This window comes from Mus caroli, unplaced genomic scaffold (genome assembly GCF_978045245.1).
Source record: "Mus caroli unplaced genomic scaffold, Mus_caroli_1 scaffold_4, whole genome shotgun sequence".
NCBI lineage: Eukaryota > Metazoa > Chordata > Mammalia > Rodentia > Muridae > Mus > Mus caroli.
In genome coordinates, this window is record NW_028227259.1 from 46422647 (window position 1) to 46437570 (window position 14924).

The window sequence follows — 14924 nt, forward strand, 5'->3', positions numbered from 1 at the left end:
TTAAAAGATGCTCAGTAGGATAATCTAGAAAAGCAAGTCACCAAGTATAGGTTTCTACTTATATGGATTATTCAGAATAGAGCACAGATGGTGGCTGCCAGGAGTTTGGAACTGGGAACAACTGTTTTTGGTTAGAGTGCTCCCTGTGGGTGGTGAAACAATGTTGGGGCTGGAGATGCTAACTATGAATACACCAAATGTCCCTAAACTGCTAGCCTTAAAAAGGCTGACCTTTATGCTATGTGAACCGACTATTGTGATAAACAAAAATGAAAAAGAAACACATGTGTGGAATATTCTGATTTTTTCCCAAAGACCATGCATCTGTATCTGACTCATACCTCCTTCAAGTATGTGGAATAATCGATTGTATCTATCCCAGAATGTGCAAAGTCCTCGAGGCTCTTCCTTCCTGTGTTATCCAACAGTTCAATGCTATCAATGTTCACATTCAGGTTTTCCAACTCCGTATTTATGTTTTCAGAAAGCTGTGTTAAAAAAAAAAAAAAAGCTTCCTTTCAGTCATACTCAGAGCCTTCAAGAAGAACAGAGGTTACTGGATAAAGAGAGATGCATACACTTTGATTGGAATCACCACCTCCTTCTCCGCCTCCATAAGCATTCTCTCTGGAGGTACAATCTAAAGAGAAGTAAGATTGCATCTCCACCCTTAAAGATCTCAGAGCAAGAGTCGGAGTCATAAGAGAGAGACCCATGAACTCCCTCAGAAGACCAAGGAGGACTCGGTGGAAATGGGCTGTAGAGAAGAAACGACCTCTAAAAAAAGATAAAAGCATCCAGTCTTGACAAATAGAGGGGCTAAAAGGACAGAGCAGGCTGTCATTCCAGGGAGGGGACCAGCAGTAGAAAGGCATAGGAGGTATCCTCTGGGAGACAAAGATCCTGGGAATGTGGTTGCTGATGTGGGGTTGTTTTCATAGTCAATCAGTTGTTTCCATCAGTATACAGTGCCTGGCTACCATTCTCAACTGTTACATAGTGGGGTAAGGGAAAATAGCCCATGGCATGTTGGACAAGATAGTGATTATATATATATATATATATATATATACATGCTTAGGACTTTGTCACAAGATGATGTTTTAATTTATAGGAATATTTAGTGGAGGTGCTGCATACAAAACTCACATAAACCTTTCAAACAAAAGGTCCTCACAATGGAAAGCTGTAGAGCCATCTTGGTTCCTCTAATGACCCTCCATGATGTCAAAGTGAGCAAGATGTGGGGCGGAACCTTCTCCCCTCGTCTTGATTTGGATCGATCTATTCAGGAAGCTGAGAAGACTTAAAAAGGCTGCCTAGTAGGAAGATTGAAGACATCTAAGATAATTGTTCTTTAGAACAAGAGCAGAAACTCTTGCTTTTCTGTCCAGTGTGCTGTAGGGTGGCCTTTGCTTGGCATCTAAAGACACGACAATGGTGTGGGCTGGAGTACAGGTAAGACAGTCATCCTCCTTTGGATTCCATCCTTTCTGCTCCTTGTCACAGGTCAGCATGGCTTGCATAACCCACTCAGGAGTCCTTGAGTAGCAGTGCTTAAGGTGTAAGGAATGAAGACGGTGGCAAGCATACTTTACCATCTAATTCCCAAGCCCTAGACCTGGCAGAGTAGAGGAACTGGTCCTAAAGAGCCAGCATCCCTGGGAAGTGAGTAGGCATCTTCTTATAGAGCATGCTGGCTCAATGAAACTAACGGTTTCATCTTACAGAAGACCTCTTTGGAGGGTCTTGTATAGTCTATAGAATAACTGTAAAGAAGATAAGGACAACTGGCTGGCGGTGAGAAGAGGTTTGGAGATTAACAGATAAGAGTGAGGATTGCAAACAGCTGCCAGAATAAGTAGATCCCATGCAAGACTGGGAGAGAACATTTTGGCCCACACCTTGCCCATTTGGCATTATTAGAAGTCACTAGAGGAACTAAGGGGGCCATAATGGTGCTCCATAATGGTGCTACAGCTTTCCAATGCGAAGTGGTTTCCCTAGAACGGTTTTGATGAGTTTGTACCCATTGTAAACTACTTGATGTCACTTTAAAACTGTGTTTTAACTTCTGAGGGCTTCACCAAAGGGAAGAAATACACCCGTGTTTAGTAAAAGGAGGAAAAGGTCAAGTTTATAACTGCCTCTGATGACTCACCTTGTCAATGTTGAAATGATCACTGATGTTGACGACATTCTCCAGCTGAAAAGCAGCATATGCACCTCGACCTCTCTTGCAATCCCTATGGGAAGAAACAGAAAAAAACTGACCAGTTCAGCAATCTCTGGCTGTCCCTAAACATGAAGGAAGAGGTTTGTTGTCCATCTGACTAGGAGGAGCATTTTCCCACCTTGTCAAAAGTGTATGATGGGAAGTAAGTACCCCCAGTTACCCCAGGTTTAGAGGGAAGGGAAAGAACATCACATGCTACTTAGAGGCTTGCTCTAAAATCCCAACTAAAGACAAGTAAGAGAAATTTTCTTTGAGTGAATTCAAATAATGAAGAGCCCTGAGGCTCTTTGTGTATCTTGTCAGATGACCATGAATTTGAGGTTCAGAAGCAAGACCTCCAGAAGTCATCTGATGCTTTCACATGTGCACCCATGTGGCTATTGAACATCAAAAGACATTTATGAATGAAAGTGGAAAGACCCAAAGGGAACCATGAAAATGACCACGAAAATGACTAAGTCTTCCACCCAAAAGAAAACATAAGGAAGAAGATGCTTCCATGGGAAGGATGCTGACTGCTTGAATGCTCAGCCAACTCACTACCAACGGGAGGGAAAAATGAAAGAAAAGTTTTAAAGTTAGGGGTTCATTACACACAGGAGTCTGTGTCATGTTACTGCTGCAGGACTTGAAGATTCTAGGTTATAAAAGGGTTGGAGAGATCTGTGTATTCAGTTAGCATTGCAGGGATACTAGTGACAGAAGTCAGGATGTTCTATCAGTATTCTTACGTGTCAAGGGAAAACTGCATGTAAATGAACAATACTAGAATACTATTCTTATCATGTTCTTATCATGTGTCAGGCACTACTGCAAACATATACATCTCACTTGGCTGTAACAACTCCATGGACAGATTCCCGTGGTTATGCATCACACTGAATGAAGAAGAATTAAATTGTCCAGATCCACAGGATCTAGGCTGGACCCCAGGTGATCTGATTGTACAATGCACAAGCTAGCCCTAAAGTCGTCTCACTATTGAGTGCCTGTGATATGTGCCACTCTCTGAATTCTTAAAAGATCCTGTTAATGTGTATTATTGTTCCCTTAGCCAGGGAATCTTAGGGAATACTAAGACAGGGAGACTGAGAAATCACCAAGACCAGATCACAAGGGCTTGAAAAGATGACATTTTGGGATCATTTTCTATGATTATTTTGTTGAGACTAGAAAACAGCTTACTTCTGAAATTGGAACTTTATACCATTAAGTAGAAAAAAAACACTGAAAACAAAATTCTTATGTTTAGTAATAATAAAAAACATTGTCAGCAGGAAAGTTGTTGGAGATTGGTGCTAATGCTTTGAATCTGTGTGTCCACATGCTGAATGAAGGTCTTTGTCCCCAATTGGTTTTTGATCTATCAATAAAGATGTCCACGGCCAATGGCCAGGCATAGGGCGGGACACTGAGAGTTGTGCAGGTAGGGCAGGAGAAAGAGAGGACTGGAAAAAAAAGAAGGGGACACAGTAGCGGCAGGAGATAAAGCCAACTAGCCACAAGGCCACTGGCTACTTCCCTGATTGGGTCTGGGGTAGCAGGGGAAGGTTTAGGAGTGCCCAGCCTTTGAAGTAGCCAAGGTAGCGTGGCCTGCCCAGGAGCATAAGGCGGGGTAGCAAAAACTACCCACAACAGAAAATGTCTATTGTGAGAATTAATACCTGTAGACTTGCTCAAAGGTCATGTTAATGTCTGGTTTATTGAATAGCATGCCAGAGAGATAAAATTGCCATTGTTCCTTGAGCAGATAGGGAGTGTCCAAAACCTGGAACAAACATAAAATTTGTTTTAAAGACAGTTGTACAACTAACTCATACAATCAAATGTATCATTCAGTTAGATACTTTTGAGATATTTTCTTTTTTTTTTTTAATATTTTTTATTACATATTTTCCTCAATTACATTTCCAATGGGGATATTTTCTACTGTGATATTTCTTATTCATTTTAAGGTCGAAAGAGAAAACAATGGCATCATTAGAGTAAATACGCTGGGCAACAAGTTAACATCAGTCAGAACAGGTGAGATGGTGTTTCTAGAGCAACATCAATTTATTAGGCACATGGGAAGATGAGCTAGACTATTTGGTTCAGAAAAAAAAAAAAAAAAACGAGATCAAGACATAAAGCAATAGACTCAGCCCCTCAGGACAAAGTGAGCATTTATTTTCCAGTTGGCCACGAGGGTGCTTGCCTTTAACCCCTGCATTCTGGAGGCAGATGCAGGCAGATCTCTGTGAGTTCTAGGCCAGCCAGGGCTACCTATTGAGACCTTGTCTTAAAAACAAAACCAAGAAAGCTAACCGTCACTTTCCAACACTGTAACACACGCATTAAAGAGAAGTACAACAGTGTGTGGCTGTGCATCTGCTGTCCAGGCACAGGTCAGAATCCCCTTCCAAAAGGCTTAGGATCAAGTATTGCCGATTTTGAATTTTGTTTTTCTGATGTTAAAATATTCATACAGGTGCAAAAAGACATCTAAGTCATAGGACCCAAAGCAAACATGAAGTGCACTCGGCTTATTTTCTTATACACACGACCTGAAGGTAATGTTCTACCATTCTTTTTTTGTTTTAATATTTTTTATTATGTATTTTCCTCAATTACATTTCCAATGCTATCCCAAAAGTCCCTCGTACCCTCCCCCCAACTCCCCTACCCACCCACTCCCACTTTTTGGCCCTGGCATTCCCCTGTACTGGGGCATATAAAGTTTGCAAGTCCAATGAGCCTCTCTTTCCAGTGATGGCCGACTATGCCATCTTTTGATACATATGCAGCTAGAGTCAAGAGCTTAAGGGTACTGGTTAGATCATATTGTTGTCCACCTATAGGGTTGCAGACTCCTTTAGCTCCTTGGGTACTTTCTCTAGCTCCTCCATTGGGGGCCCTGTGATCCATCTAATAGCTGACTGTGAGCATCCACTTATGTGTTTGCTAGGCCCCAGCATAGTCTCACAAGAGACAGCTATATCAGGGTCCTTTCAGCAAACTCTTGCTAGTGTATGCAATGGTGTCATCGTTTGGAGGCTGATTATGGGATGGGTCCCTGGATATGACAGTCTCTAGATGGTCCATCTTTTTGTCTCAGCTCCAAACTTTGTCTCTGTAACTCCTTCCATGGGTGTTTTGTTCCCAATTCTAAGAAGGGGCAAAGTGTCCACACTTTGGTCTTCGTTCTTCTTCAGTTTCATGTGTTTTGCAAATTGTATCTTATATCTAGGGTATACTAAGTTTCTGGGCTAATATCCACTTATCAGTGAGTACATATCATTTGAGTTCTTTTGTGATTGTGTTACTTCACTCAGGATGATGCCCTCCAGGTCCAACCATTTGCCTAGGAATTTCATAAATTCATTCTTTTTAATAGCTGAGTAGTACTCCATTGTGTAATTGGTGGTCTCAATTTAGTTTCTCTTGACTAATGATAACTAACTGATAATTGCTTACCTGTGCAGTCATTTGCTTGTTTTCATAACAGACACCAGGTGGAAGACACACACACAAAAATGGGAAGTATAAATAGGTTTCAAAAATAAGGATCTGTGGCTGGAAACACGACTCTGTAGGTAAGTGTTTGCTGTGCAAGCGGGACCTGGGTTCCGACCCTAGCACTGATGTAAGGGAAGAATGCAGAGGTGTATAACCTCAGCACCACGGGGCAGAGGAGGGCAGACCCTGGCTGAGGCTTACTGGCCAGCCAGTATAGCAAGTTAGTAAACTGAAGATCCAGTGAGAGCTCCTGTCTCAAAATGTAAAGGGGAATAGACAAAGACATCTGACATTGACCTCTGACCTCCAACCATACAAACACACAAACATCACAAACAGCACACACATGCACACACAAATCAGAATCTATAGAAAAACACTAGAAAGCCAGACATATGAACCAAACTTCTATATTAATGAAGAAAGTGAAAGTATGGACAGAGTCCTGGAGTCTTTGTGAGTCGGTCTTTGGGAAAGCAAACCTGAAATTCTACTCTTAACTGTGCCTCCTTGATATCTCACCAGGGTAACCCTACTACTGTGTGTGTGTGTGTGTGTGTGTGTGTGTGTGTGTGTGTGTATGTGTGTGTATGTTTGTGTGTGTATGTACACAAGCTATTACAAGCAGAATTTCAACTTGTTGAGTGAGAGCAAAATAGTTTTTCAGTTCATATAACCCACAAGATATGGTGAGACCCAAGAATCTGTCCAAGCCTCCCATAAAAATAAAAAATCATATTTACCTGTAATAATTTCTTGTTTTCATAAGGTTCGCAGAGCAACTTTTCCACATTTGCACCAACAACAAACGTAAGAACCACAAGGATCATCAATATCCAGCAAAAAAGGAAGCTGAATCCAACCCCACTGGAAACACAAGCGACATGAGTGAGACCTGGGAGTTCCTACTCGGTGGACCCGCATACACAGTGGACCCGTATACACAGTGGACCCGCCATCTCCAGTGCTTTGGGGTTAAAAATACCTTGACCTTCCACAAGCAAAGAGTTAGAAAATGCTTATAGAACATTTAGAATGGTAGTGTTGCGTCACCTGTCGTCTCACATGGTCTAGAGCCTGGGATCTGGGATCAGCTCGGAACTAATTCTGAGATAGAATTATGTATGTAATTATCTATCTGTCTGTCTGTCTGTCTATCTATCTATCTATCTATCTATCTATCTATCTATCTATCTATCTATCTATCTATCTATAGAAGTACACGTAGGAGCCTGGGATCTGGGATCAGCTCGGAACTAATTCTGAGATAGAATTATGTATGTAATTATCTATCTGTCTGTCTATCTATCTATCTATCTATCTATCTATCTATCTATCTATCTATCTATCTATAGAAGTACACGTAGGAAATATAAGAAGGAAGTGTAACTATGGAGATCCATCCTGCCAATTTCACAGGCTCTAGAATCACCTAGGCAATAAGCCTTGAGGCACACCATCAAGATATTGTCTTGGTTTACTTTCTACTGATGCGATAAAACACCATGATGAAAAGAATTCATAGAAGGGCTTATTTGGTTTACAGTTCCAAAGAGATATGGTTTGGTCATGGTGGTGAAGCATGGCAGCAAGCAGCAGACATAGTGGCTAGAGCAAAGGCTGAGGGCTTTCATTCCAAACCATAAGCAGGAAATAGAGTCCACTGTGTGGAGGTGACCTTCACTCACACTGTATTTAAGGCTGTGTCTCTTCATATTCAATTGTTAACTGATGAAATGGCAGTGAGCTAAATGCTTAACAGATTTTGGTATTGTCATTAGTATGACTCATTACTGATCTCCTGTTTTATAAATCCTGAAGAAAAGGTTACACTGTTTAAGAGCTGTATCAGATGTATCTTACTGCTGATTGATTGTTATAAAGATCTGATGGCCAATAGTTAGGGCAGGAAGTGGAAGATGGAACTTCCAGGCAAAGAAAAGGACTCTGGGAAGAAGAAAGAAAACGGTCTTTTCATCAGGAGACAAGAAAGGAGACATGACTATGGATATAGCTAGCCATGTGGTGGGACAGAGCTAGATGGCCAGGTAAACTTATGTGAGCTAATTGAGAGTTGCCCAGCTAAGACTTAAGCTTTGAAGAATTGAAAAGTCTCAGTCTCTTTATTTTTGGTTGGTGGGTCACCAGGTTCCTTCAATAGCACTGGGAATGGTATGAGGCTTTTGAAACCTCAAAGCCCACCCCCCAGAGACATACATCCTCCAGCAAGGCTATACCTCCTAAACCTACCAAACAGCTCCACCTACTGGAGACCAAGAATTCAAATATCCAGGCCTATGGAGTATATTCTTAGGCATGTCTGTGAAGGGTTATCTGGATTAGGACAATTGGAATGGGACCATCTGCCTTAACTGTAAGTAGCACTATTCCATGCGCTGAGGTGTCAGGCTGATAAAAAAGAGAAAACAGGCAAGCACTAGTGTTCTCTCCTTCCTGTTTCCTGCCTGTGATTGCAGTGTGATCCTCCAGTTCCTCTTACCATGACAACCTTGCCATGATGGAGGTGCTCTTCTATGGTAAAATCATGTCCTTCCTTGTTTCAGTTGCTTACCAGGGACTGTGCTGCACTGATGAGTGAAGTAACTCACACAGCACTACTGTGAGGTTCTGAGAGGGACCAGTGTGGTTCTGTCCCCACAGGGGCAGCAGAGAATGCAGTGGAGAAGCTCAGTGGATGAGGGATGAGAGATCCCAAGGAAGAGCAACAAGGGGCTGAAACTCAGGGATGAATACAAACCAATTTCTTTCTGAAGAAACACACTTTTGGCACAATGGAAAAGATGAGTTGGATAGTTGTCAAGAATGGCAGTACACCACTGTGGAGGCAGTTATGGTTCGGGATGGTGGTCTAATGCAGCTGTTGTTGATGGAGAGAAGCCAGTGGATGAATGAAATATAACATGGAAGGCAATAGGATGAAGGACAGAGGGAGATAGCCAGGACCCTGATGCTCTGTGCAAGAAGAGGAGAAGAAATGGACCTTGGTCATGTGACCGGTGAGACAATGTGACAGTGTTGTGGAGGAGCTCAATGTGTTTAGAGTATATGCATGGGATTAGAGCAGACGTTAGTAGTAGCAGCTTAGAAATGGTTTCTTAACAATGGGGATGGATTGAAGAGACACACATCCTGGGGCTGATCTGGAGGACTTTAATCTTTGAACAATGGGTGGTTGAGAGCCAGTGATAGAGAAAAAGAGAGGGAGTCAGAGAAGCAGGAAGGAAATCATGTAGGTGTGAAGTTGTCAACTGTGAGTGAGGGCTTTGCACAACTGCAGAAGGGAGTGCTCAACTTGGTGAACACTGCTGCCCCCACTGTTGTGTAGAACAGAAGTTACTGCTGTCTTGAGAGGTGGGATGATGGGGGATGAAAATAAATTGGAGAGGGCCTGGGAGCTGTTGGGAGATCAGGAAGCAATGTAGACCATGCTGCTGAGAAGGCTGGTGTGTGCAGAAGAGTGTTGGAAGGGAATTGTTGGTGGACATTCTTTCTGTTTAAAAAGGCGAATGGACAAAGTAGTTGGCACTTCTATTTTCCAAATATGTATACACACAGATCAGTGGTGTGGACAGGTTGTGTACATAGATCACTGGCATGGACAGGCATGTGCACATAAGTCAGTGGTATAGACAGGTGTATGCACATAGATCAGTGGTGTGGACAGGTGTGTGTACATAGATCAGCAGCATGGACAGGTGTGTGCACATAGATCAGTGATGTGGACATAGGCTCAGGGTAAGAACACACTGATGTGTATTCCAAGGACCAGGAGAGAGGAGAAGCAGGAGGAGAATAAGGAGGAAAAACAAGAGCCATGGAGGAAGCAAAAGTGAACTGCCCCATGCAGGAGGGCTGGTTATGTTACTCAGTGTTAGAGCACATGAGGGATGAGAGATCCCAAGCCTGTGTAAAGCCCCAGGTTTGACTCCAGTGACTACAAAGAAAGTGAGAAAGCTAGAGGAAGGGATGGAGGGAAAGACTGCAGTGAATACTCCGGTGATCAGAAAGATTCAGAACCGTGATTACCCAGCCCTGATCTATGTGGTTATGACAACACACAACTACTTCTGTGACCCGTCTACTTCTGTGACCCGTCTTAACTACTTCTGTGACCCGTCTTATCTTGCAAACATTTCTAGAAAGCCATAATAGTACATCTAGAGCCCAACTCACCAGTGCCTTTACTCTGACTTTACTTGTCTCTTGCAGCTGGACATTCAGACCTTACCACATTTTCATTTTTTTTTTTTGGAGATGGGACTTTTTGGTGTAAGTACGAGTCCTGGCTGTCCTGGAAGTAGCTCTGAAGACCAGCCTCTAGAGTGCTGGGCACCACCACCACCACCTGGCCAGATCTTACCACGTTAACACCAACTACAGAAACACGTCTTTACTCGGGGGAATCTTTCACAGCTCACTCTCCTTCCTTCCCAGAGTTGCCAGGATGTGAATGACTAGACGAAGGGCATCATAGTCTCTGTGGCCTTGGCTAGAGTCTGGAGAACCTTGAAGTGAGCACCCAGCTATGCAGATGGGACTATGTGATATCAGTGACTCTCCCGGAATTAATTTTTCTTCTGAAGTCTAGTATGATGATCCGGACATTGTTGCCAAGAGCTAAAGGAGGAAGCGTTGTAGTGGGCTTCAAAGAAACACACTCAAAGAAAAGTTTGTAGTCACTGCTGCGTCCCCTAATCTCTCAGGAAGCCTGAAATTCTATGCTCTGTTCACCACTGTATCTCACGCAGTCCCTAAGAAGCTCTGGGTACCCTCAGAAGACACAATGAAAGGATGTCTAGATCTACATGAGGAGCCTTTTGGGAAATCAAGTTTTGAAAGGGACCCTGCTTCCAAGTAGATGGTGTCACTGTGTGCACCATGTGCAGAGCATATGGGGATGTGGTCTCAGCAGAACTGGAAATAGACCCTGCAGCTTCTACAAGCGAGGGCATGGTTTGGAAGCAGACAGTGCCGCCTTCTCATGGGTCTGGGGTGAACTGCACTGGAACCCAACCTTCCCTTTGCGATTGTCCAGTTGTCTACAGGACGGCTCAGGGCGTAGAACTGTCAGCAAGCATAGCCAAGCCTGCCACGAGCACAGGTAGGGATCAATGATAAAGAAGCCATAGGCACCCGCATCTGTGGCCCACCTTTATGAATCTGATGGCATATGACATTCTTAGCATTGTCCCTGCCTCCATCCCAAATTTCCTATAAGCCTTTGTCTCTGTAAAGACTTCTTAATCTACATAAAACTATCTAGACAGATGTAGCATGGAAGCCTTCATCAAATTGTGAATGAATTCCTCGATTGCTTATTTGTTTGAAGCCAGATATCAGATTTTTGTCTTTGTTGTTGTTGTATCCATAATTTTTTTTTTTTTTACAATCTCATGAAGGGAGTAAATGTTTAGCCTAGTTTAAATTAAACTGATGGAGTATATATGCCGAAGTGTTCCAAAGAGCCAGTTACCTGGGTTGTGAAAGTCCTAACATTAAGCTAATCTACCTATATCTATGATTAATTGAACAAAAAGCAAAATAAATACATTGTTTCCTTGCCAGTGTAATTTGTTATTGCTTATTTCCCTCCCTGTTGAGAGGTAATCTCACTTGGAGGTCCTTCCCTCCATTCCTCCATCCCTCTGTCCCTACGTCCCTCCCTCCCTCTCTGGCTTGTATCTAGAACCTTGCAAGGCCTCTACCTCTAGACCATTTCTCCAGTCCTGAAGAAGAAAGCTTTAAAACTACATGTGTGAGCAAATAGGCTTCTCATGTGAAACACTTTCTTGGATCTTGACAGGCCCTAGGCCATTCAATTTAAGAATACTTTTAGAAGCCGGGCAGTGGTGGCACACGCCTTTAATCCCAGCACTTGGGAGGCAGAGGCAGGTAGATTTCTAAGTTCGAGGCCAGCCTGGTCTACAGAGTGAATTCCAGGACAGCCATAGCTATACAGAGAAACCCTGTCTCGAAAAACCATAAAAAAAAAAAAAAAAAGAATACTTTTAGACATATCTACATTAAAGTTAATGAAGGTACATGATACTAGAGCCTGTTTTGGGGGACCATACTTAGAAACACAGAGTATGAAAAAACCTGATTTGAATCTGTGTTTAAAGAGACAGAGAAATGTATGGCACCTGCTTTCAGGTCTTCCTCCTCATACCAGAGACAGTGAAAGCAAGCCGATGGTTTGGTAGTTTGGTTCTCCATCTCCCAAAGGAGGTTTTTCCAATCCTTACTTCCCCTTGGGCCTGCTTACGTATCCTAGTACTATTCTCACTGAGAGCACTGGAAGTCCAGCCAGCTTCCTTGGTGACACATTCATTGCCACTGCACCCGAATCCCAGTTTGCCGCCTGGTGCCATCCTTGGGCAGACTGTTCTTCTTTGTCTCAATATCCCACAGGAAAGCTCATCCAAATACCTGAACTTACATGTGGATAGCTTTAAAGCAGAGATAGTCCCTCCTATCTGCCACAGGCTCCCCACTATCAGGTACTTATCACCTACTCTGGTCCCTAATTCAGGCTACTCATCTAAATCCTAAGGAACTTAAATCAAACCCTGCTTTAAATCAAGTCCCTGGAGTTTGGGGTTAGCAGTACTGCTAACAGGGGACAATGGTGTCTCTGCTTCTCATGCGTGAGTGGGTGAGTGAATGAAGATAATGAAGGAGCCAAGGGTGTTGTGCAGCTCGAGAAGATTCTTGTGACAGCTGCTTTAGAAAGGAGCCCACCATATACGCACAATGTGACTTCAGAGGCTCCAGTGTGAGCCCAAGAGGTTGCAGGTTCCTTAATAGCACACTTGGCACCACCCTCCTCCTCACGCTTCTACCCGTATGACAGAAAGGAGTGAAGACTCACGCCATGAGAAAGATGCCTCCAGTGTTGGACACGCAACCTCTTCTAGTTGGGGTGGCATGCTTGTCATAGCCAAACACACCACACAGCAAGCCCAGGAAAAAGAAAGTCACAATGAGGGTCAGCAGGAAGCAGACAATCAAGCCACCCAGCCACCTGCAGGAAAAAAAAAAAAAGTAGTGTTAGCATACAACGTTAGGTTGTGAGTTGTCTTTAATGTCAGGGTATTGTCTCCAGCCCCACTATTATGTCAAATGGGCAATGGCTATTGTACTGGCTGGTTCTGTATGTCAACTTGACACAAGCTGGAGTTATCACAGAGAAAGGAGCTTCAGTTGAGGAAAGGCCTCCATGAGATCCAGTAAGGCATTTTCTCAATTAGTGATCAAGGGTGAGAGAGCCCATTGTGGGTGGTGCCATCCCTGGGCTGGTAGTCTTGGTTCTATAAGAAAGCAAGCTGAGCAAGCCAGGGGAAGCAAGTCAGTTAGGACTATGGCCTCTGCATCAGCTCCGGCTCCCTGACCTGCTTGAGTTCCAGTCCTGACTTCCTTTGGTGATGAACAGCAGTATGGAAGTGTAAGTTGAATAATCCCTTTCCTCCCAAAATTGCTTCTTAGTCATAATGTTTTATGCAGGAATAGAAACCCTGACTAAGACAGCTATATTGGCTGAACATGGGCTAAGGCTGGTGTAGTCGTGTTCACTTAACGTCAGAGGGCAAGCCTTCATGACAAGAGCCCTTTCTACTCCTGCTTCTTAACCAAATCAGCCAATACACTTTCCTTTGGCTGTGTGGTGCCTTCTCTCTATGGTAGCAGTGAACACACACAAGCATCACATGGGGCTCATAGCCGACCCAAGCTTCCTCAGGGCTCTGATCAAAACACACCTGAGACATTCAAGCCCTATCGCATTTCTTAGTGTTGGAAGCTGTGGCAATGGTTTAGGTAGATGACAGAGAAAGCATAGCAAGCTCCTCTCCCTTTATGAAATCTCTTTTGGGGTTACAGGAATATTCCTGGCCAAACCAGAAATACTCTGTGTGGCCGATGCATGAGACATTTACAATTTTATGAGCATCCTAAATCAAATGTCTACAGAATGCAAAACTTCATTTTGTAATGGTCCCGGGAGATGGTTTAGGATAATGGAGCCTCAATTAGGTCTTACTGGCATTCCTGGGACGTGCACCAACTTTCCCCGAAGCTGAGGAGCACTCAAGGCTAAGAATGCTTCCCAGCGTTGAAGACACCAAGACACAGCAGTTTCTGTTCATCTTGGGGCCTCCTGACAGAAGTGGACACTAAAGCTTTTCATTCAATTAAAAGCAATGTTGGTAATTACACTAATAGCTACCAGCAGTCATTCTGTGGGAGGTTCATTCCAGAGATGAGGAAGGCCAAATCAAATAAACTAGGGAGCCCCACTTCAGAGAACTTTCAGGATTAATGAATAAAATGATTAGTTGAAATAGTTTAAAACAAAACAAAAGCTTTATGGTCTCCAAGCAAGGCTGGAGGAAGGACGGGAGAGGAGGTGGAAGGGGCAGACAGATAAATGTGCTATGCTGTCTTGTTTGTGAAACAACAATGAATTTGCAAGATGTCTGTCCCAGTGTCTGCTGGGGTGTCCTAGCCCCACAAAAGAAATGCAATATGAGCCCCTAGAAGCTTATCCATTTCAGTGATCTAGGGCACAGCCAGATGGCGTGACCTTAAAGGAGTCCTTTCCCTTTTCCGAGCACGGAAATCCTTATCTGCAAAACAGCCATGCACAGACATAACTCGTCAGAAACACTGTTGGAAACATCGTGCATAAAATGCTTAGTGAACACACTGAACCATCCCTTCCCCTAAGGCGACAATCTTATTATCTGTCTTGTGGACTCATGAAAAAGAGGAAGCCAGGCAAGAGAGAGAGAGAGCCTCTAAGCTCTCCAGAGGACAAACACTAAGACTGCGCCCTTGAGAGAAGAAAGTACACCTCACTCCCCGTGCAACCCCTAAGTCCTTCCCTCTTCATGCTCTGTCTGGAATGTCCATTCTCACGCTCCAGGTCCAACCACACAACCTGCATTATTTAAGCCCCAGGCACAGAAGCTCCCACAAGTCCCCCAACCCCTGGCTCAGATACGAACCTAGTGGCCTCACATCACAGCTCAGAAGAACAGATCCCTTCAGAAAACACCAGCCTCTGTGCATTTGCTTCACAAATCAATGAGGACATTTTCCCAAATACCCTTCTTGGTTACGGTTACACTTCCAGATCCCGGCACGCGTTTGGCTTACTAACTATAGCAAA

The 14924-nt window shown here is 43.6% G+C and overlaps 1 protein-coding gene across 5 annotated transcripts in view; it reads right to left on the minus strand.

Moving 5' to 3' along the window:
- Nucleotides 1-14924, minus strand: part of Prom1 (prominin 1) — a 113215-nt gene that overhangs the window by 20128 nt on the left and 78163 nt on the right. For all 5 annotated transcript variants that reach the window (XM_029477915.2, XM_021161787.3, XM_029477913.2 and 2 more), the window contains exons 12-16: nucleotides 12627-12779; nucleotides 6478-6601; nucleotides 3901-4004; nucleotides 2162-2246; nucleotides 342-488 (exon numbers count right to left, since the gene is read on the minus strand). In XM_029477915.2, the coding sequence (XP_029333775.1) occupies nucleotides 342-488; nucleotides 2162-2246; nucleotides 3901-4004; nucleotides 6478-6601; nucleotides 12627-12779 (613 nt within the window). The remainder of the gene's footprint in view (nucleotides 1-341; nucleotides 489-2161; nucleotides 2247-3900; nucleotides 4005-6477; nucleotides 6602-12626; nucleotides 12780-14924) is intronic.